This window comes from Charadrius vociferus, unplaced genomic scaffold (genome assembly GCF_000708025.1).
Source record: "Charadrius vociferus isolate BGI_N301 unplaced genomic scaffold, ASM70802v2 scaffold308, whole genome shotgun sequence".
Lineage (NCBI taxonomy): Eukaryota > Metazoa > Chordata > Aves > Charadriiformes > Charadriidae > Charadrius > Charadrius vociferus.
This window is the reverse complement of record NW_009649929.1, coordinates 694,151-718,737: the sequence shown is the minus strand read 5'-3', so window position 1 is coordinate 718,737 and position 24,587 is coordinate 694,151. Positions and strand designations below refer to the sequence as shown.

The following is a 24,587-nucleotide window of genomic DNA, read 5'->3' as shown; positions in this document are numbered from 1 at the left end:
GGGCAATCCCAAGCACAAATACAGGCTGTGCAGAGAATGGATGGAGAGCAGCCCTGAGGAGAAGGAGTTAGGGGTGCTGGCGGATGAAAAACCGAACATGAGCCAGCAATGTGCACTCACAGCCCAGAAAGCCAACGGCATCCTGGGCTGCATTAAAACAAGTGTGGCCAGCAGGTCAAGGGAGGTGATTTTGTCCCTCTACTCCACTCTTCTGAGACCCCAACTGGAGTACTGCATCCAGCTCTGGAGCCCCCAACATAAGAAGGACATGGACCTGTCGGAGTGGGTCCAGAAGAGGGCCACGAAGATGATGCGAGGGCTGGAGCACGTCTCCTATGAGGACAGGCTGAGAGAGTTGGGGTTGTTCAGCCTGGAGAAGAGAAGACTTTGGGGAGACCTTACAGCAGCCTTCCAGTACCTAACGGGGGCCTACAGGAAAGACGAGGAGGGACTCTTTATCAGGGAGTGTAGGGATAGGATGAGGGGTAATGGTTTTAAACTGAAAGAGGGTAGATTTAGAGTAGACATAAGGAAGAGATTCTCTACTGTGAGGGTGGTGAGGTGCTGGAACAGGTTGCCCAGAGAAGCTGTGGATGCCCCATCCCTGGAGGTGTTCAAAGCCAGGCGGATGGGGCTTTGAGCAACCTTGTCTAGTGGGAGGTGTCCCTGCCTGTGGTTGGGGGGTTGGTACTAGATGATCTTGAAGGTCCCTTCCAACCCAAACCATTCTATGATTTTGTGATAACGTCAAGACAAGACAAAACCTCTTACCTCAGAAGAGGCTGATCACTGGAGACAGCTTGAATAGGACCAAGAGGCAACTTTCTTGGGGCTCACTGCATTTTTAGGCTCTGTTGATGCAAATATAACAAATGTCTTTCATACTCCACAGGTCATCAGGAGGAAAAGAAAAAGTTCCAGCACTTACAAGAATGCTCTCCTTTCATCACAACGATCCCTGTATAGATCTATCATTCAGTCAGTAAGGAATTAACATATTATTATTATGGAAATATGCATATTTATTTAAAAAAAACCCAACAACCAAAACACCTTTAAGTGCTGTCTTAGTTTGCTACACATCTTATAGGACAACCCACCCTGTCGGGCACTATCTCAAGGGAGAATGTTTCAACACATCTTTTCCCCATATTCTCTCCTCTGACTGGCAATGTGACAGCACTAAAAATGGATAATTTGCAAGAAGATGGAGGTGTGGACAAGATCTCACATACCTGGAGAGAAAGCGTTTCACCTGCCTGAAATGCCCCGAGACTTACCTCGTTTCTTCAAAAAAAATTAGGTTGTTTTACCGTTTGGTTCTAGTTCATTCTTCCTTCCTTCCGTCCTTTTTTAAATCCATGGTAACTGAGCCTCTTGCATGAACGAAGCTTACTCAACTCTGCGAACATCCCACAACTGCTGCATAATTTCTTCAAGTAGAAACAGCCACCTCTGGCCAGGTCCCAGCTCAGCAGAAGGTGCCGAGGAAAGCAGTGAAGGAAAGCCATAAATCAGCCCTGCTCTCCTCGCCTCCCAGAGCCCTTGCACCTCCTCAGCCCTCGTATCATTCATGCTGAAACTGGAAAAGACCCCCCAAGATCTAAACTGAAATGCAGCGTGGCAGCTCTGCTCAGGCCTGACAAGGACATGGATGTGCTCCACACCAGGAATTCTGCATCTGAGAGACTCTGTGGGATACAGACCCATGATAAACCCAACACCTCTCTCAAGAGACCAAGGCACCCTTGTCCAGTCATTTTGTCACACAGGTCCCTGTTTATAAACAGTGCTGTTTTAGGGACATGCACCTTCTCCTTATCCAGGTATGAACACAGATACATTAATCCAGAGTCGACAGTTACTGGCTTTTGCGCATTTTAAAACACTAGTAGTAACTTTTAATAAAATGATGTTCAACAAGACAAAAATATCTGTTAAAATCACATCTTTTTCCTAGTTGCACTGTGCAAGTAACGGCACATATGAATCACAACACGTGGCACAAATCTGCAGCATCGCCCTTTTACAAAGTCAATCCAGAGCAAATTTCCATTTAGAAGTTATTTTTACGATTTATACCCACTCGTTCCCATTTTTTCCTGAAGAGGCTTGTTTCAAGATTGCACATAAATTCAGCACTTGTGAAACAAACCAACCAAACAAAAAATCATTTACACATTTCTTTGAAAAACTGTATTAAACAAAAAGATTACACAGGATAAGGAAAACTAGAAAAAGAACAAACACAACAGGCATTAAGACCAGAAGGTGATCGAGCCCAAGAAACACAGAAACACATCTGTTTCACAGTAAAACTGCCACCAAAATGAAAGTACCAACGAATTCCAGACTGTACTCACATTTTTTCCCTTTCTTGTAGTAAATATTACACTTATTTAGAAGGGCACTGCTATATTACAGTTTCTTAAAACCAATAAAAAGATAGCTAGTAAAAATTTAGACCATCAGCAGCATCTGGTATAGTACAAGGTCAAAACAAGACAATAGATTTGTGTAACTCACTGAAAACTCTTAATGCTCCTCCTATAAAAAATATTGTCCTTGGCTTTGAAAAAACACCAAGATCAAAGGTTTGACTAACATTCCAAGTATGCAAATGTCATACTAAGCAAAGTCTCTAATCCAGAAAATTTACTGGCTCAAGATAGACTTTTGGTGTGATCCCAATTTAATTTCACTATACCTGAAATGCCCAGAACATACACGTATTCTATTTAAATATATCCATTTAGAGTGACCACAACTCTAGCTCACATCGCAATGCGATACTGGCAGATACAGTTGCCAGAAGCGGTGATGCCATCCTGCTCATCACTGAGGTCATCAGTCAGGTTATTTCCTCTGGTTTGTTCATTGTTTGTTTTTTTTTTCTCAGCACGGCTTAAACACATGCAGAAATCAGCACAATAGGGGGAATTTAAACCCACATCTCCAGTGAAATTCAAGCAAGTCACCCCACTTGCAAAGCACAGGAAGTGCCAGAACCATCATCCCGCTGCTGTTTGAGGGATCCTATACAAGATATGAACACCACAGTATAAGGTGCCATGCGCTCCGAAAACAGGCAAGCAGCAAACCTGAGGGCAGCAGGCAAAAGCAGGTCCCAGCTTGGGTTCCTACTCACTGCCTCGCCCCCTGCAAGAGAGCTGCAAGAGGTTTTGGCTGGGCAGGACATAATTCCACAAATGAGTCAAAAGGGGAGGGAAGATGGTTTGTTTCTAGCTGATTTCACATGCCCTGATTAGCAGCTCATATACAAATGCAAACAGTTAATATTCACAGAGCAACCTCTTGTACCTAAATATTATAATAGATTTAACATCATTAATAAATATATAAAACAACATGTTAATCTCACGGACGAAACACATTCCAAAGGTCAGCATTGACTGAAATATCTAGGCAGTTTGGTCATTGTTTAAAGCACTGAAGAATTATACATAGATAATAATGTGAGTGTTAAGAACAGGCTCACAAAATACAAGCTTAAGCTTGGCTTAACATTTCTGAAGAAGCTCTGAACTGTCCCTAGAAGCTGTTCTGAATGGCCTTCAAATGAAGGCCCTTGCAGCCATTGCATATTTAAGAATAGAAGAAACCCCTGTACACTGTACATATCTCGGCACTTTAGATTAGCTGCAGAGCAGGTATTCCCCAGGGACCAGCACACGCAGGTAAGCGAACCTGTCCCAAACGATGCTGCTCTACATTTCGTACAATCTCATGCTGAAAGAGGAGATGTCTAGTCAGTGCTTAAAAGCCGCGATCTGGGAGTCAGAGACCTGGGTGCTGACTCCTACCCTGACACAAACTTCTTCTGTCATCTTCAACCAGGCCCTTTATCTCTCTGTCTCAGTTCACCTGCCTCTAAAAAAGGAGAGGCAATAATTCCCTGTCTCGCAGTACTGTTCTGAGGCTTAATTTCATAAGGTGCTTTTGAAGAGTCTCAGAAAAGGCACTATAAAAGTGCAGCTATTATAATGTCAGAAACACGGACAGAGGTGTGCATCCCACAAGCCTTTCCCAAGATACCGATGTGCATATCTAGAAGAGATGAGGGCTTGCACTAGGTCACATTTCAGCAGTCCCATCGCAGTAGTTCTGTTTTCTCCCATAGCTTTGAACAAGCTTCGCATTTCCAGGTCTCAACAGAATTACTGGGCTGCCCCATTTCGCAGACTGTCTCCAGTCTCCATTTGTTCTAATGGGCCAAATTCGGGATGTGTGACTGGGGACTTCCTTTGGCCTCGGAGAGTGTGCGCGTTCAGCATCTCCAGCAGCAAGTCATACACAGGCACCACATTTTTACACTTCATGCTCAGGAGATGCTCCATTCCCTTGTTACTGCGAAGGAGAACAGAAAATCAGTCACCATCCGGGTCTGACAGTGCAGAGAAGGAAAACATGCTCATGGCTTCAAGAGATTCCTTTTTTTTTTATTAGGACTTAAGAGGCTTTAGTTGCTGTAGTCCCTGACATCACTTACCACTATCAACAGTTAACAACATACCAATATTTTAAAGCTGAGTGTTTTACTATTTAGAGAACCAAGATTTGGTTTACACCGCACAGACTTCAGAAAATAACGCAGATGTACCAGCCCTACTGAAATCTAAGAGCAACACCTCTTTGATGCTGTCAATGTGGAGACCCACAGGCTGCAGCTTTATACAAGAGAGGAATTTACGATGTGTAGCTCTAGTGACTACCTAACTCTCCTACCTGGTTAAGTAAGAAGACCAAACTACCCGGCTAACTTCAAGCAGTTTGTTACCTCTCTGCATGTCCAGTGTCAGATCTTGCAGATGGCTACAGGCTTTGCAAGTATTTTTTTTTGTTTTGCAGTAAGATACAAAGACACCTTGTTAGGTTGAACGCTCTGTAGCTGTATCATGATTTGGACCAACAGGAGACGACTATTGCCATTGCAGTTGCACAAGTCAGATGCACTCAAAGTTTTGGGGTTGAAATCTAAGTGGGCTTGCTCAACACCAAATTTATCACAGTGGAAGTAGCAGCAGACAGCCAGCACATAGATGAGCTGGTGGATTGGACTGGGAGGGGGCAATGACTCCAGAAAAATGAGGTTCGGCTACAATTCAAGAATTATAAATATGTTAATGGCAAAGAAGAAATTGTGGCTCCCCTCCTACACCCAGCTCTCGAGAGTTCTGCATCATTTGGTAATCAATGCTGAGAGCATCAATTATTTCTGGAACAATTCTTTCCAAAGTATAATTGACTGACCAGTGCTAAGCAACGTAAAGGAGACAGGTCACAATAAGTAGCCTTCAGACTTTGGCTGAGGCAGGCACAGCATAAAACCTCTTGTTTTAATAAGAAAATACAAAATTTTTGCAAAGATTCACAGTGTTTATTCATGCCATGCCAGAACAAAAGCTCCTGTGATGCTCTGATGGAGTGTCACACTACAGTGGGCAACCCAGGTGACGGCAGTGCATCAGAACCATGAGTTGGGTTCAGCTCTGGCTGGTGCTGTAGGTCTGCAGGGCCAGCTCTCAAACTCACCCCCACTTCACAAGCTGGCTGTTACAAGCTGCCTTTTGGCACAGTCAGGTCCCTGCTGCTGCCACCTGCTCCCCCAGGAAGCTTGTTGCAAAGGTGACTCTCCCTCTTCCAGTGCCCCTACACAAAGTCAGATATGCCCATCTCTCCTTTGCATGCTCCAGCCTGGTCCCAGGACCATCTTCACTGGACACACAGTCCAAAGCCAAGACATAAGACAGCTTTGTGAATAGCTGGTCTCTGGGTAATAATTAAGCTGCCTGAAAATTAATGCATCTGTTTGTAGCACCCCGCATTTGAGTCTGCTGTACTGCAAGCAAAGATGAGCAGCTCAAGGAGGTCCAGGAACTGGCAGGGAGCAGAGGAGCTGCTTCCCATGGGGAAAGCAGGAGCATGGCATCACTGTAGCATGAGTCACTAGGCAAAAATGCTGTGGTTCCAAATAAAAGACAACAAATTTTGTCTGGGAGAAACATGGCATCCAACGTACACTTTGCACCACCAAAGTCCACACTGCAGATCAGTTTTGAAAGAAACTTTCATTTTTATAGCAGCTTTCCAGTATCTGAAGGGCACCAACAAGAAAGCTGTAGAGGGACTTTTTACAAGGACATGTAGTGATAGGACGAGGTGTAATGGCTTCAAACTGGAAGAGGGTAGAGTTAGAATGCATATTAGGGTTTAGAATAGATACTAGGAAGAAATTCTTCACTCTGAGGGTGGTGAGGCACTGGAACAGGTTGCCCAGGGAAGCTGTGGAGGCCCCACTCGTGTAAGTGTTTAAGGCCAGGTTGGATGGGGCTTTGAGCAACCTGGTCTAGCGGGAGGTGTCCCTGTCCATGGCAGGGGGGTTGGAACGAGATGATCTTGAAGGTCCCTTCCAACCTAAACCATTCTATGATTCCATGATTTTTGACGGAAGAGTTTTCATGACTGGGTTGGTTTTTCATTTGAAAGGCTGAATTTGTGTTATTAATGTTAAACATTTCAGGCAGATACATAATGAACAATTTAATGTAATACAGTTAAGGCAGCATCTTAATATCAACACAAAATTTTTGAGTGCCAGCAAGCACTTGAGTATATTGCCTGTTTAGTTCTGCTAGGAAGGAAAACCTTACAATGAACAGAGATGGAGAGCAGTGCCAGGATTCCCTCGGGAGTGCTCTGGTGTTCAAGCCTTGCTTTGTTGCTGTAATAAATGAACATTAACGCTTCGCGTGTTACACACATTCTGTAAAATTTACCTTGCGTGCCTGACGTGAGAGAGAAGCATCAACAAATTGGCCAGACGAGTTGTCTGCTGCTGCGAGGGGATTCCACTCTTTGCAATAACCCACACCAACGCATCTGTGACTACATTAAGCAGGTGATGCAGTTTCCTGTTGCTTTCAGGTTCTTCTGCTGACAAGGGAAACATGCCTAACCAGAGAAGAGAAAGAAATACTCCTGGTTCATGAGGAAGGAAAAAAAGCTACGACTGTGGATTTTTTTCTGATGTAATATTTCAGCAAGATTAGAGAAGGTACATTTCCTGACAGCCCCCCCTCGAGACTGTACAAACGATGCTCCATGTGCCACACCAAGCTCCGACTTACATTCCTTCGCCAAAATTTGCTGGCCACATCATTTGCAAACCGAGTAACTCTCCCAAATCCTCCTAGGACAACATGTTGAACAGACCCTTCAGTCCAGAGAACGGACGTGCCCTCCATTCTCCAGGGGTTTTTCCTGGATTTTTTTTGAATCACTCTGTACCTTCTAGTTTAGTAACTATTATGACATTGTGCTAGTTTAGTAACTATTATAACATTGTGCTTGCTCTAATACCTTCTTGATGAAAAAAGACTTTTTTCTCTGAGTATGTCTTAGGGAGGGAGAAGAACATGGTGAGAGACACTGCTCATAGATGAAGCCTGCCATGGTCTCCCTACAGCTCACTAAGGGGGCCATAATACAGCACAGCCCACAGTGAGAAACCTTAGAAATCAGCGAAAGCAAAAAAAGGGGATAGAGGAAAGAGAAAAAAATCACCACTAGGAAGGTCTGGAAACACATAATAACATTATTGATAGAGCAGAAGAGACCTGGGGAAAAAAAAAATCCTCTCAAAGATACTTGTGGAGGGACAGAGCTCCAGAACACCTTGAAAATTAGGACTAAAAGATTAACTTTGTCAAGAAAGGAGAGCAGGGAGAGGTGAAAGGAGAGATTTTTTGAGAGGTGAGGTCTTGAAAAAAATATGGCTGATGAACGTGGGGTTTTGTTGCGTTTTTTTTTTTTTTTTGGTTGGTTGGTTGTTGTTGTTGTGGGTTTTTTTAAGAAAAAAAGAACAGGTTTTGTTGTCTGTTGAAATAAATAAGTGGAATATCAGCTGAACTATTCTCTTTCAGAATTGGCTGAGAATTATGCAGTAGCTCCTTGCTGAAAACAGTAGATGTAAATAGTTAGATGTTATTTTTTTGTTGTTTTTTTTTGACAACATTAATTACAACATGTTCTGGGGAATAAAATTTTACTGCAGACTACCCTAAACTAGCAAACACACACTCCCATTTGCTTTGTGTGAAAGGCTGCAAAGCAAAGCTCGTATCCTGAAATTCATCTTGCAGAACTGTTGAGTACTTTCAATAATTTCTACCAATTAATTACCATTAAATAGCAACATTTAAGCCCAATTAATCATCACTCAGTTGAGTGACTAGTTTTACTGGAATTAAGAACAGGATTGTAAGAGCTGTACAGCAACTTTACGCATGAGAAGGATCCACACAGACTGTGTTTCAGGCAGTTTTTACAACAGGACATGGACCCTAAATCCAGCAAATGATACAGTTTAGAAGTTTCTCTAGCAAAAATCCTTAAAATCTGATGGTTAGAAGTCCTTTCCTATTGTTCTCCTTCAACAGCTTTATCTCATTTGATACTTCTGCCATTTTTAGAGGCTGATTTCCCAGCCACCCTCGAAATAAAAAGTAGAATTTGGTGAGCATCAGAGTCAACTGTGTACTCACTGGAATTGAGGAGGATCATTGCCTTGACACATAGATACTCCTTGTGCTGCAGTTTCAGCTCTCGGAACCTTGAGGTCATGGCCAGGAGCATATCAAAGATCTCCAAAATTCCCTCTACGCATTTTCCCTCGTCCCTATGGAAACACATTTGAAACATTACCGAAAAGGTAGAATTAAGGAACTCTGACTCAGCCAGATAAAAGTCAAAGCCTAAAGGAGGCAGAAAAAGGCTTATCCGTCTCATCTTCATGAGAATTCAAAAAGTTCTATCACGAAATCTAAATTGAAAATTACACTGGTGAAAAAAGTCAGCACCTCTAAGAAACTGATTTTCTCTGTAAAGTACCTGCAGGACTGACCGCAGGTAAGTATGACCATATTTCTGTAAGAGGCTTTATCCTCACAGCCCATATAATTCTGCATATTCCATCTGAAAATAGTACAGGGCACAGTACCACCTTCAATCATCTTCCAGATTTCTTTCACAAGGAGTTACTACCACAACCGGTGACATCATTATTGGTACCTGATGGAGGCCTCAGGACTTGGTGAATAAGAAAGACCCCCTAAAATAAGTTTCTTGGAACAATAAGACATTTAAAAGAATAAACCAACCTCCACTTTGATCCCCCAGCACTTTTTTCTTTGAAGGTGTTTAAATGTAAATAGATTTTTGGGGTTTTGGGTGGTTTTGTGGTTTGGTTATTTTTATGTTTGCAAGTGTTTGCTGAGTGCAACTTTCTCCATTTTGGATGTTAGAAATGGTCCCATTTTCTGATCTGAAAAAAACCCCAGACAAGCCTAAGCCATTCCAATGGCTTTAGAAATAAGCAGCAGATTTTTTCAAACCAGTGAAGTTACTGTTCCAGTTTTTTAGTTAGTTTTTTTTTTTTTACATGTACTAGACTAAAAAAGCAATTAAGCTCTATTCAAAGGGATGCTTCTTATACTATCTCCAATATGAGATATTTTTCTGTAACTTTTTTAAGATGAGACAGACTTAAGCACAGCAGTGCACGAGAATTGAAAGAACTTTACTCCTCTACTGGATCCTAAGAGGAAGGTTCTGAGCCTTCAGGCTGCGAGGCAGGCACAGGCAAATAACACCACGCAGGTGCAGCAAGTACTGCCCTCAGAAAGGCCTGAATAGTGCCCAGTTGCCCATGTTCCTCATAGCAAAGGAGAATTTTAAGGTTTGGAGAAGGACAGCTTCAAAACAAAGACACGAGCATTAGAGAAGTACTTGTCTACAAAGATTACGTAGGAAATGTATCTGAAGTTCAGCTAAGATAAAAACAATCAAGTTACAGACCAGTTTCATATACGCATGTCTTAAAAAAAATAAAATCACAGCACGCCCAGATGCTTGATAGCTCCCACTCTGCTGTGTCTTGTGGAGATGAAGGAATGCATCAAATAAGCTCACTCTATTCAGCACGTATTAGCTCCCGAGGAACTAAATGTATCATACATTTTCAGCAATTGTTTATCATTGCATTGAACAACACAGTGTGTCCTTGCACTGAATTTCATATGAGCAAATTATAATTTATTTCATACCTTTTATAAATTAAATTTACTCCTCTTACTAACCCATTTTGCTTTCTGTATCTACGATGATGACTTTTATTGAGCTCAAGCCACAGAACTGGTACAGATCTGAATTTCCCCAGGTTGAAAAGGTTAAGAGACATTTTAAACCTACCCAAGAGAGTAGATTATTTCCCTGACTTTTTACCAATGTGAATCCCAGGCCAAATCATGCTAAGGTTCTGTAGAAAAACACCCTTATTAATCCATATTATTCCCTGCCGGTACATGATGTTATGTAGAAATAATTTTTAATCTTACACACACCCTGCTTTAGCTTGAAAAAAATACTTTCAGTATTAAAAAGCAAGCTAGGGGTTTTTTTTAAATCCCTTTTGACTAGTGCTGCAATGTTATTATAGCTATTTATGAAGTCTGCACTAGGGGCAGGAAGAAAAACAGGTAGAAATGCCACTTAAAATAATTAAAATATGACCTGACACTGTGTCTGCTTTTTTTGAGGGTTGGGGGAGAAAATCTATCAGCTGGAAGAAATTGATTGACAATATAGTGCATTGTGTTGATGCATCTACAATTTCAGCATCTAGAGACCTGGACCAAAAGGAACAAAACCAAGAAAATATGTGAAAAATACAGAGAAACTTCATACTGTTATGTGCTACAGGAATTAAGGAACTGGCAAGATCAACAATACTGTTTATGCTTAGCATTCCTTAAGCCCCTGTAAGGATGTGGAACCTCAAGACATTATTGTTACAAATACAAGTAAATTATACTGCTAGATAAAATATTAATAGCATCTCTCACAATTAAGCCTCTTCCTCTTACCATTCACCCCACCTTCAAACATGCTAATATGAAGTGTTCTCAAGAAGTTTATTCCTCTTACCTGTCTAGTACAAGGTCTGGTGCAAAAATTAATTTCCCAGGATGGTCGATTGATCTCCACATCAGACCAACCATTAAAACTTCCATCCAGCAGCTCTCCAAGAGTCTTACTTGGTCATAAAGGCTGAGATCAATGAAGCCTAAAATGATGAAAATAGCATAAAATAAATCAAGCTGTTTATTTCTCTGTTTTGATTAAGAAGACTCAGTATACCATAAAGCAAAAAGAAACAAAAAGAATTAGGGGTTGTGAAGAAAACCAGAAAAGGACCACTAACATCAGAAGGATCGTGCTGCCATCTCAAACAGGAACATAAATATTTGTTATTATCATTGTCAAATCTCCCACAAAACATTTGAAATAAAGCAGAGTGACGTTCAAGGGCAATTACTCCCATACAGCTGGTGAAACTCAAGTGACTGCAGAAGACCTGCCTTATGCTTGGCCATCTCTTTAGATGATGGTCCCACAGCCTCCTGAGAGGCATCAGAGAATCACTCGGGAAACTCACATTTGTCAGAGATTACTGTCTTCAACTGTAGAGGACTCCTAAGAAAATAGTCTGTTCTTTCCCCAGAATGCATATAGTTGTCACTTGCAGGGTTTTTTTATCTCAAAAGACAGGCCTGTTTCTAGGTTTGTTGGTAATTATGGAAGAACCCGCATGTTGGTGCTTCTGTGTTATCATGCCCTTTGTAAATGACATGTTTTGACCCCATCCCAACCCATCCCATCCCTTTCCTGACACCCCCTTCCCAAAAAATGTGAAAAACTAAAAAAAAAAAAAAAAAAGACGGGTAATTGGTGAAGGTAGTATTGCCCCCATTGCCTCCATACACAGCATCCCAGAAGCAAGAAGAGAATTAATGCAATTGTGCATAAGCCTGTTCCTGCATTTAGTTTTGTCCAGAACTTACAGCAACACATCAGATAGCACTGCAGAACAGCCCGAAGGGAGAGACAGTCATTGCCCTCCCTTTCCCTTCCCCTGCAGAAAAGACTGGGGGAAAAAAGATGCATAGAAGCCAAATAAAGAGAAATAAAAATTACACACATGCAAAAAAACCCCCCACAAACCAAAACCAAAACCCAACCAAAAAACCCACAAAAAACCCACCCAAACCAAAAAAAAAACAGAAGTGTGAATTGTCAAAATGCAAGTGGGAAAGCAGACTGCTCAGTCAAGGAATAAAACACAGATACGATGACAATCAGAGCAGTGGTCAAACCACACCTGCGTTTAAAACCAAGATCAGGCCACAGTTTTTCAAAGCAGAGCTGCACTAGATGGGTATCTTAGCAAACCTGCTTCATTTTCAGAGCTCATCTCTATGACTATGCACAGAGAAAAATACACAGCCTGACCATGGAAGACAGTTTTCCCACAGCTCTTTCCAGTTGTCTGAGGCCTTGAAATACACGTAGTATGTTTGCGCTGTCAAAGAATCTGCTGTCAGTAATTTATACAAATGCTCCACGTATTTTAATCTTAGGCAACTACTAGGCTGCAAGACAGTCATGACAGCCCTGTGTTGATATAAACTGGGTAAAGCGCTCTCTCTCTTATAATTTCTAGAAGTGCTGCCTTTCAAAATCCATATCCTTGCTTCTTATTTTATGAGAAGGGTAAACAGGAGCCTATGAGCGGAACCCTCCCTCCTGGATTTCGCTGTCACAGAATTTACCACAGAATTCAGAGCCAACAACAGATTATCTGCCAGACGTACAGTCACAATTTTAAAAGTGCATTTAGAAAAATAATAAGTGTGAATAGTATAAACTGACAGTGGCAGTTTCCTGGGAAACAGCAGCCCAAAGACATTTCAGAAGTTTAAGTAAACATTTACATGGGTATTTGCTGATTTCTCTAGCATAAACAGCCAGTTATTTGGTTTACAAACTATCTCAGTTGAGCAAGATGTCAGACCAAGTCCCAGAGTTCAGTCTACAGATACTTAAACATCCAGATTTATCCTGGATGTCATCTGCTAAACTTGCATTATCAGCACCAGCAGTATGATTTACAACCGTTGAGCACAGCAGTGTCAGAAGTCCCATTTCATTTGATACAGATGATTACATTAAAGTACTTATTTTAGTATGGCTGTGGTACATGTCCTTTAAATCGTATGCTCTATACCTAATCATTTAATTATAAATTACTAAGACAGATAAGAAAGAACTTGTGCTGGATGTGTAGTGACTAGCAAAAGACATACTGTTCTGGCCAGCAACACATAAGGTTGCATAATGAATCCAAATTTCAATATTAAGACAACATCCTATGGATTAGCAACACAGGTTCAGCTACGAACCATGTTCGACTCTCTTAGACTAGGCCCACAAAGTAAAAGGCAATTATAGAAGTTATGTTCTGCCATCTGACAACTTAGAATTAAAATACTTGGAATTCAGAAGGAAAAAAGTCCAGGTGTCAGCTTCTATTTTACTGAGCAACAACAAAAATACAACCCATTAAGCTGAAAGTACAGAAAAAATACAGTCACAGAGTAAAACTCATAACAAAAGGAGGTCATTAAATATTAAATAAAAAAAAAATTTCTTTCCTATTGCGGCAAAAAGTTACTGTTAACATCAGCATCTATAAGGAAAAATAAAAAGATTTTCTTTCACTTTCGGTGAGTGTCAAAATAATATCCAATAATAATTTTGAGGTGAAAATGGGCTTCTTACCCAGGTACACAAAAGCAAATATTCAGCTTTACAGAAAGTACAATTACTGTTCATTGGGCCATTAGTGAAGAACTCTGTATTATTTTTTTTCTAAGACCTTTCCTCCAGGAAAGCAGAGCATGTATCTAGATGATTAACTTCAGGCAAGAATTTTTGAATACTGAAATTCTATGTCCTAAGCTTTAGTCATCACGGTTATTTTTTAATGGAAAAAATAAATAAGTCCACATTCAAGTAAATTATCTAACTACCATGTAATGTGGCAATATTACTTATAATTAGGTACATATTAAACACCAAATCTATTTTTGGCATTGTTCTAAAGTGGTGTTTACTTCTGTTCTGTTTAACAGTAGTGATCAGAAAAAACAAACATACACGATAAAGTGTCAACATTCCCAGGAACTGTTTTGAAGAGGTTTGACTGCTTCAATGGATTTTCTTCATACAGTTTTCTTATTGCCAAGAAAATGTTTTTATTTCTGACAGATGTTGAAAATAAACCAAAAGTGATCAGTGTCAAAATTGGGGTTGGTTTGGAAACTGATCTTTTAAAAAATTCAAAAAATTAAACTGAACTGGCTGAGGTTTTAGGTTTGTGGTTGTTTTGGTTTCGGTTGTTGGTTGTTTGGGTTGTTTTTTTTTTTAAAAAAGCTGACATACTTAAAAAAAAATAGAAATTAAGAACAATCAGAAAATGGAAAAGGTTGTTTTGGTTGTTTTTCCCATTCAAATATTGCTTAAAATAAGGTCATTTTCTAAGACTTTCTCTGGTTTTCCTTCACAATTCACTTCCTAGTGGATTAACGTAACTATATGGAGTCCATTGAAAAACTACCTTTTAATCAAGTTTTTCTGATCAGACAAGAAATTATAGCAATAAACGCCGCTTAAGCCCTTCTTGTTAGTTACTTTACAGTTATTTTCAGAGTTTTTTAAATAAGGAAAAATAAGGATTGAGGATTCAGGCTCTCAGTTTAAAACATTGCACATTAATGGCAAAACCACTATCATTTTGCAAATGGCTAGCATGGTTTAAGATTTTCCCCCCAGCAACCCAGCAGCTGACCTGGAATTTGGACACCCTAAAACCTTCACACCTGAACCCTGCAACACAGCGGCTCAGCCGTGGAGACTGTAAGTTGCAACTAGGAGATGTGGTCCAGCAGCTACAGCTGGTAGCACATTCAGCCACTCCAACTAGGTCTGAAATAGGATATGCTCCCCTTATCCTAAATTCTTACTTTAAGGATTATATGAAATATTCTCCACCAAGCTTGTTTCCTGTACTGTGTACACATTTTATTTCTAGACATAAGAATTACTGTCATGTCTTCCTAGGTGTGTATTCAAGCAGCAGTAAGCGCTGTTTCTACTGGACAATCATGACAAGACCAGGGCATGCACCAGCACGCTCTGGTTGCCTTCAGCATAAAAGCCAAGAGACAAGTCATGGTGTGCTGGCTCCTCAGGCCTGATGGATGTGAGGTTAGGACTACCAGACGCCCTGCAAAATATCTTAGCATGCAAGGTAAACACAGCTGTAGGGATTACTTCTAGCAGAGCACTATATCTGAAGTTAAGGATAAAGCCCCATGCTGTTACACGTCTATCAATTAGTCAATGCTTCTTTCAGCTCACTATTATTAGTTAGTCACCTTAGGTCTCGCTAAAGGGCCACAGTCTGCAGTTTCGTCTATGCTACCAGCAAGTTTTGCTGTACAACTTTGCCAACTATCTTCTCTCATGTGCTGGCTGCTTTTATTCTGGCTTTTATATTCTTTATTCTGACTGTTTTAATCATGGGTACTTCAAGCAGAAGGAATTGCAAATGCTCACCGTTTCTAGTTTGTAAGTGAAAGGGTACATTGCCATGAGACTGTGGTCGCATTTGAGACATTCAAGGCAATAATGCACGTAGATGTACTTCAGTGCATATTCTTTGTGTTGCCAGCAACCAAAAGCATCCTTATTGATTTTTGTTTTGAAGGACAGCGCACAATAATTCTGAGATCAATACTATGCGCAACTGAGCAATCTGATGCTCTTATGTAGCAACTATGTCAACTGAAGCAATTGCAGATACTCAGTGCTTGGACACACTTCAGTTTTCATCAACTGTATTAGAAACCTTCTATCACAATTCAAGGAAAGAATTTGGTCTTAAATTCTTTTTATAGCAATCTAGTTAATATCCCTTTAATGAAGCTTATAAATCAGATTAATCAGGTATTTATAGTTGATGAGGTAGAAATTACATGTAACACCAACTATGCTTTTTAGCAAAATGAACAAGTGTCTGACTGACAACAGATAGCAAATTACGGGCTAGGTCACTGTCTAAATCAAAGCACATCCAGGAGAATTCCTGAGAGCAATAAATAGTTTATTACTTTATAGGATAAAAAGCTTGAGATTTTCATACCGCACATTTACTGTGCTGTGCTATTATTTCAGGGTAGAAAATGATACATTGACGGTAAAAGCATTGAATAAAATAAACAGAAACAAGATTGAAATTCTTACCAGGAATTTTTTTGGCCCAGCCAATCATGTGAACAAGCTCTTTGTCAGCCAGTTTTGTCAGGGACATCATCATGGAGGCCTCCGTGAATGGCTTGCTGGGACGACTCACCAACACATTGGGAGGCTCTGCTTCAAGTAGTGTTAAAACAAACTGCTCTGGACTGACTGTGCTGAGGAGGATCTCTTTTACGCGGGTTGCCGTCTCATTGTATTTCTTAGTTTTGCCAATGCAATGCACCTGATCTTCTGAATTACGATGGCGACGCAGGATACGATATCCACAACGTTCTCTTCTTGAGCCTGACACGAAAGGCACATTATTGCATTGAAGTATTTTTCACTGTGTTGCATTATGTAAATCCAAATGTTTGGGAAGAAGGGGAAAAATCCTTTAATATTGGATGTTCTAATACTCAACACTAAGTTTCAGAATTTCCAGAGCATTCAACGTTGATGTAACTTTGTTTCCACTGACTTTAGCTAAGGGTTGTGTTTATTCTATTAGACAAAAAACAATGTAAAAGATGTTTATTTTTGAACTTCAGTTAACTTACTTTAAAAGTCCATGGGAAAATGCCCACTGACATCCAAAAGAGATAAATCAGGTCTTTAAATACAGATAAAGATAGCTGTTTGTAAATTCTGTTTTTAAATTCTGGTTTAGATGTAAGCCAGGAGAAGAAAAGACTTCTGCAAGTCTGGGCCATGACGCAAAGTAAATACCTCAGCCAGAAGCACAGCTGGGCCTCACTGCTAGCTGGATGTTCAGCTAAGGACTTACTGAGATGCCACCCATTTTCTCCCTACGTGCCATTAAGCCAGCAGGAGTTCCCCCAAAGTGAATTCAGATGCCTACAACTAGAAGGAGCAAGCTTCCTGTTTGGAGTTCTGCATGGAGAACACTATTTCTGTTGCAAAGAGCAGTCCTTTAAATTCCTGCAATTAATTTATTGTTCATTCTGACAACACCACACATTCTCCAATTCTCTGTCAGTGCTATTGAAGGGACCACTGTTATCTGTTCTTCCATAGCTGCCATGGGAAGAGTCTAAAAGCGTCTTCAAGAACATGGTATGGAGATTTGCTAAAACATTCAGCCATGGCTTCTATTTCCCTCACCCCATCAGCATATTCTATAACAAGGACCATGTTTGTTGATTTACAAATAATCCTTGGCAGTAACTAATGTGCAAGACTGTACCATACTAAAATCAGGATAATTAAAAATATTAAGCTGCTGAAGAGATCCTTAGACTGGAATCCTTCAGCATTTAACATTTCTAATATCACAGCTAAATTGTCCTCTAAATCTTTGAGAAGTTAATTTTTTGTGCTAGTCTTCAATACTTTTCCTGATATATGATACTCAAAGGTTGAATTTTCATAGATATGAAAATGCCTGTGCTAACATAAATCTATACCAGACCAACATTTATTATTGCATACATAGAGACCATGGAGTCTTAAAGCGTAATAAATTGTCTCATTTGGTTTCAGTCCCACAACAAATTTGACAAAAGCATCTGTTCTGCTACTGCTACCATCTTGACATTACTACATTTATGAAGTCTTTTTAGTGTTGCCTAAAGACTTCTTGCCCTGGTCACAGACTCTAGTTCTTCTTCATTAGGGTATGTGATTAAAGGCTTCATAAAGTATGTGAAGACAAAGCAGCAAAGGAACAATGAAGATGAAAGAATCCCAAGAACATAATCAGTGACAACAAGCACACTGACTAGGCTACTCTCAAGCCTGTCGAAGGAGAATGATCAGCCTGTGATCTGGGCATGACACCCAGCAGATAAGTCAATAGGAAAGGCTTTGCAGTTCACCTGGAGGGACGAGGCATTCCAAGCCATCTACTAGAAAGACCAGAGGATCTGGGTGTCAGCCACCAGCAGGGCCACAGGTTTGGACCTGCTGCCAGAGACCTATACACGTGTGTGTGTGAGTGTGTGCAAGAGAGTTTGTGCACCAGGTATCTGGAAGGACAGAGGGTCCAGGGGCCAGCTACTGCATAACATTGACTTTCTGAAGTCAGTTACGGGAGGGATCCATAGCACACGTGTTTCTGTGACCATTTGTATGGGAGAAGGTCTGAGTACCAGCAACTGCGCTGAGGCTACAGACCCAGAGGCTATCAGCTGGGGAGATATGGGGATCCACAGGCCAACCATTTGGCAGACTGAGTGTCTAAATGCAGCTACTGGAAGGATCTGTATTGTATATATGCATATATTTTCTATTACTTGTGTTCCCACGAGTGCTATATTTTCTGCCTGTGCTGTTCTGTGTGGCTGACTGTAGATATAGTATTGTGTGTGTGTGTGTGTGCACCAAGAAACAATAGATGCACAGACTTGCTGCTGGACCTGGGGACATGGCCATGTGGCACTTTTCCTTCTGTCAAGCTACTGGATTCAGTAATTCCTACCATTCTTCATCCATATCCATCAGAGTTACATAGACCATGAGTTGTCTAAATTCCAACCAGGCAATGCAATTCTGGCCCTGGGTTTCAGTTAGCAAAGAGGTCCAAACATAAGCCAAATTAAAAATAAAGGGAGTAGGGGCACAAAAAATTATTTTCAGTTGCTGTTGACAGGGCTTTATCTTGCTAAATAAGATGCTGGGTGAACGCAGACTCTCAGCAGTGGAGGTTCCTCAGATGAGGTGGCTTTTCAGGTCATAGTCCTGTCTTGTTTTCAGCAGCTATCAAGCACTATTTCAGTCAACCCATGAGAAGGGTGAGATGCAAAGGCCAATCAGGTACAAACTGAAGGCACTGGAAAGACTGAATAAGGACTAACAAATTCTGCCAGGACTTTAAGGATGTGGAACATTCAACTGCACATTGCTATCATCCTCACTTGCTGCCTGTTTAGTAAACCACCTCAGATGTAAAAGAGAACACGATGACCACTAAAGAAGCCCTCAATATTGGAGAACACCCTCTATCTGGAAACCCAAGAGACTGGAGAATACAAACAGGCAAAGATGTTTCAATGAACAGTCCTCAGGCATGGAGGAATCCAAGTGGAACAAGGCAATTTGAACTGGAAGCACTATCAGCTGAAGTCCAGCTTAAAATCTGTGCCATTTGGGGCAAGGATGGTTTTGTGTCCTTAGAAGGAATATGGGTAGGACGATACGGGTTGAGTACGGACAGGACTTTTGCAGAAAGTAAGGGACTGAAGGAAAACAATCAGTGATTTGTAGAACCAAATGTTTAACCAAATGACACCTAGCTAGAAGTTGCCAGAGCAGCTGAACAGCAGTTAGGGAAGGATAACGTACCAGCAGAGACAATCAGAGCTGGAGACATTATCTTATGGTAGATTCATGAAATCAGACTTGACGATACCCAAAAAAAGGTTACCTGCAGAACTACAGAAGTCACGGAGCAATTTCTTCAACCATCTGTCTGTGCAAATCCTTTTCTTCCTGAGAGAGTCAAAGGACACTGAGGCATAGACTAATTTCTACAAAGACACTTGGATGATGTAGTGAACTCTGTGCTAAGCCTCATTTTGGACTAATGCACAAAGGTCAAGAGGAAAAACTTGAAGTGCTTTGTCAGCTTCAGAAAAACATTAGAATGGCACACTGGGCTGCAGACTGTTCTGAAGTCATGTCATGCACAGAAAGTATGTAAATATTTTCCATCAGTGAACACAAAGAGGAAAGGTCGACAGTGAGCTAAGTAACTGGAACAAAAGTACAACTGGAGACAGAGGAGGAAAAGCCTAGGTATCAGGGTGGTCTACCTACAGACATCTCCATGGCTCTGATTTCCATATGAATGTGCATGGTAGAGATTGTAACCAGCAGGAGAGAACTGAACTAAAGCAAGAAGCAACACCTCACATAATTTCCACTATTTAGAAAGCTGAAGCACATTGAACATGGCCATCTTGAAGGACAGAACAAGAAATATAGCACAGAGGGACTAAAAGCCATAGGGAGATGCAGGGCAGAGGAGAAATTTTCTTGGACTATCAAAAAATACCAACTGCTCCACTACATGCGTAGTTTTTATTCTCCAGTACCTGGTGGAGCTGTGAAGCCCCAAAAAAGAAGACACACGGATAGCAGTCTTTTAATTAAACACACGGAAAAGTTGTTCAGTTAGGGACCATATCTAAAATGATAAAGTCAGAAAAACTACTGATTTAAGCGGGAGCTGGGGAGAGGAGGAGATGCCTTATGACACAATAAAGAAGAAATTCCAGCAGTTTGAACACACCGGCCAGAAGCAACATGTGGTCAAGCAAACACTTGCAGCCAGCGCATTGACCCTAGATCAGTTCCTGGCACTGAAGTGAACCAAGGGCACTCTTGTGGGGCTCCACATCCTCTGATCAGCTGTCCTCAGCTCTGTTATACTGTCACCCAGACTTCTTTGTGGCATGGAAAATATCAGGCCTTTGGTGCTTAACGAGACACAGAGATGTGGATCACCTGTGTAAATGTGCAATAAAACACTTGCATCTTCCCAGATTAGGGACTATTTCCGACTTTACCACAAACTCCCCAACTATACTTCATAGCTAATATTAATTCATATAAAGGTAATTCAGGCAGTTGGAGAAGTGCAGAAGATGATCAAATCCCTCAGTCTTCTGACAGCACTCCTTATTTAGGGCTATTCTTCGTGCAAGAAAATAGCTGTATTCAGCTGAGACTGCTGGACCAAGGGCAAGACCTCGAGCTACATCACCATTGACCAAATGGGTAAATGATCACAAGAAATAGGACACATTATAAAAAAGCCATTAAAATGAGCTTATTCACTCTCCCATGAACAAGCCACAACAGGTATTATTGGCAGTGAAACACACTATTTTTAAAGCAACTCCTGCTTTACAAATTCTTTGAAAATTGCAAATGCCTCTGCTGTCTGATATGGTGGGCAGTTATATGGCATGTTGCTCTTAATATTGATTTTGGTCCCTGGCAACTCTCTATGTAACTAACCAGTCCAGCAGCAACTGCAGATTCTACTATTGAATATATTATAATCAGTTTTTGTAAGTATTTGAGCTTAAAACTCACTCAAGTATACATTAGTAAATCATTATCACTCCAGTCACCTTTGAAATCAAATGCAAATGTTCCGGTGAGTACGCCTGTATTCACAAAGCAGACCTGCCGACAAAGAAGCTGCCGTCTGCCGTACACACATGAGAACACGAGCTGAAATTACAGTAATTTCTATAATAGCTAAAATACAATTAATACATCTGATGTCCAGAGAATTCCATGAAACATTTTTTTCCCCACTTACTTTCTGTGTGAAAAGTAATTTGCAGTATTTTAAAGTGCTATCTAGAAACTGCACACAGCAGCCAAGCATAGGAGAAAAAAAAAAAAAAAAAGCCAAGTCCTGAACCATATCAGCCCACAGAAAAGTCTGTTTTTCTTTCTGTAAATTTGTGGATTAATGCCAGTATTCAAGGGCAGTATCTATCCATCGCTTTTTAGTATGGCCCCTCAGCCTCCTCATCTGGGATGGGGCAGGGGCTGAGAGGAGCTGTATCTTTGGAACATTTTCAACACATTGAGAACTGTCACCCAGGGAAAAAGATACAGGAGCTGGACGGGGGAAATAAAGTCCAGTGCAAGAGGAAAACTGAAAAATCCTTATGGAAGAAAGTCTATTTGAGCCTCAGGAAGCAAAAAAGAAAAGTACAAGTTTAGCTGCTCCCAGAGTAGCTATAGCTAAATGATGAAGCAACTCCCCTCTTCTTTACTGCCTTGGGCAAACAGCCCAGTCCATTTCAGGCTCCCTAGGTAAACATCAGAAAGCTCCAAGAGAAGATCCATTTTACCCTTATGTGTCCTATTTGAGTTTGCTGGGCAGAATTTACTTTTAATTTATTTGCAGTAATTGTTTTCATTTTTCCTGGTGCAATTACTTTGCAATTATTTTTCTACAATTGATAGCAGTCCTAGTGCCAAAATTTACCAGTAGCTTTTTTAATCAGAACAGTAGGCAACACAGACTTCCTACAGAGAAATTTACAGATGCAGTGTCTAAGACCTTCATTGTGCTTTTGGCAACGATGGTATATTTTGTAAGAAAATCCATTATCACCTTAACACAAACCACCAACCAAGCTGGCCTCCACTGAAATAGCTGTGGCTTGTTGGGTTGACTTCTCAACGTTTATGAATACAATGGCAACCAAGAGAATTTCAGACCAGGAAACTCCAAAGCAACGCTTTCCTACTGCCTCCTACTGTTTTAAAGACGGTGTGTACTGCCCAATCACATTTACACACAGAAATGTATGCTATATGCACACACACACACTCACATACACGTATGTATATTTTTTCTCAAGGTGACTATTGATAATATAAAAAATGAAGCTCTAAAGATTTGATGCAAACAGTGCAGAGTTTTTATGAGAAGCTTTCATAAATGACAAAGTGGTAATTGAGGTTCTTTTGTCACTTCTGCTGGACACGAAGTCTCCACAGAGCAAAAATGCACTTACAAACCATTCTATCCTATCCAGCATTTTAGCAGATGTGAACCAATGCATTCACTAAATGACCTGGGAAAGGAGCAGAGATGGGGAAAAGCCTTCATTAAAAAGCAAATGTACTCTTTTATGGTTTCTATGATAAAAACCTGGTATTAAAGCATGTCTCTAGCAAAAAAAAATAAAATTGAAAGATAATCATTCCAGTCTGCAGGAAATGGCATTTATGTTTCATGCAAGAAATACAGTCTTAAAATCTGTCAGGTTTAAATGTCTATCAATATGTGTCCACGCATCAGTTTTACTCACAGGTGCCTCTTAACTCATCAGGCAACTCAGACAATTCTGAGTAATTTTTATGTTCCTTTTTCTCAAATTAAATTGTTAAGATTCTCAAATTTCAGGCTACTATTTAAAGAACCTAATTTTTAAAAAACTACAATTCCTGTTATTTTACTGTTATAGTTTAAAAGTGTCATTTTTGGTCTGGCATAAGTCATTAATGTCCTATAAACATTCATTATTGTAGGAAAACTCCGTTTATGAATATGTGACAAGATTAAAAGGAACACAGTACATACTCTCATTATGTATCACTTGTAATACCATAGTGCCTATGGTATTATAAACTCAGACAATTAGAATAAAAGGAGTAATTTAAAGAAAGCATTGTGGAGGACCACTTTATACTATCAGCGTGGAATCAATCTTTACAAAAAACTCTCCAACTCCAGAATTGGGGTGTGATAAAAATCCCTGTTGGAAAAACTTACACATCAAGTAAAATTCTCAGTTATAAAGACGAACAAAAGACAGTGACACCATTCAGAAAGTTAGGCTTCAAAAGGAGTCTCATATGCAAGTGTAAGGCTTTCCCTTCTGGAGGCCAAACAGCAAAGGTAGCTAATACCATATTAACGAAAAACGCTGATAAAGTTGAGATGCATCATCAGTGCAGAAGATAGGAGCTTCACATAGAAAGAACTAGCTGACTTGAGCAACAGAAACTAAATGTACTTCAGGAGTACAAGAATAAAACAAGGAACAATTGAAATTGTAGCTCTAAGCTGGGAGTTATCAACTAGAAATGAACAGGGAGGCTGCAATCATAACAGCTCATAGAATGACTATGGACTGAGAGAGCAATGCAACCATGAAAAAGGCAAATAGGATTCTGGGTTGCAGAGAAAAGCTCCTGCAGAAACAGATATGTATTAATGATACTACAGTGAGGAGAGTTCACAGGAATACTGTCCACGATTCTGGTCATCCAAGTGCAAAACAGATTATTTCAGCCTGGAGCAGACAGAGGGACAAGCTACCCTGACGACTTCCAAATTCTGTCTACTTTCCTTTTTTGCAAGAGGAGGAGATTTCTTTGTTCATTTAGCCTAATAAAATGAAAGTTGTGAGGGGAAATTATGTAGTCCGTAAATACAACCAGAGCGCTAACAATAAAGAGAAGAGGAGCCTCTAAGCTACAGGATAATGTTGCCACAAGAACAAATGGGCATTAATTGTCCAGCAAGAAATGCAGGCTGGAATTCTGAAGAATGTTCCTAATGAAAGAAATAACATTCTGCAAACAGCCTTCAGATCAAAGTAGTGGGAGGATGAAAATACTGCCTAGTCCTCAAATAGAAATAGGTCTCTACATTAAATGGGATGAAGTGAGATGCATGCCTGCAAATCACAGAGGACCAAGCACAGTGACCTTCTCCTTTCCACTCCAGTGTTCCTACGTGATGTTTTCCCAGCATATCTCTATCATGTATATTGGGGAATCTATAAGAAACAACAACAAACCTTGACAGCAAATGTACTTTAGATATTGAAATATCTTTTTTTTAAGTTATTTTCTTAAAAGTAATC

The 24,587-nt window shown here is 40.4% G+C and overlaps 1 protein-coding gene across 1 annotated transcript in view; it reads right to left on the bottom strand.

The window, feature by feature from the left end:
* Positions 1–4,178: 4,178 nt before the first annotated feature.
* ESR2 (estrogen receptor 2 (ER beta)) overlaps positions 4,179–24,587 on the bottom strand; it is a 42,255-nt gene continuing 21,846 nt past the window's right edge. The window contains exons 5-9 of the mRNA XM_009891195.1: positions 16,225–16,524; positions 11,005–11,143; positions 8,565–8,698; positions 6,798–6,972; positions 4,179–4,368 (exon numbers count right to left, since the gene is read on the bottom strand). Of these exons, the coding sequence (XP_009889497.1) occupies positions 4,179–4,368; positions 6,798–6,972; positions 8,565–8,698; positions 11,005–11,143; positions 16,225–16,524 (938 nt within the window). The remainder of the gene's footprint in view (positions 4,369–6,797; positions 6,973–8,564; positions 8,699–11,004; positions 11,144–16,224; positions 16,525–24,587) is intronic.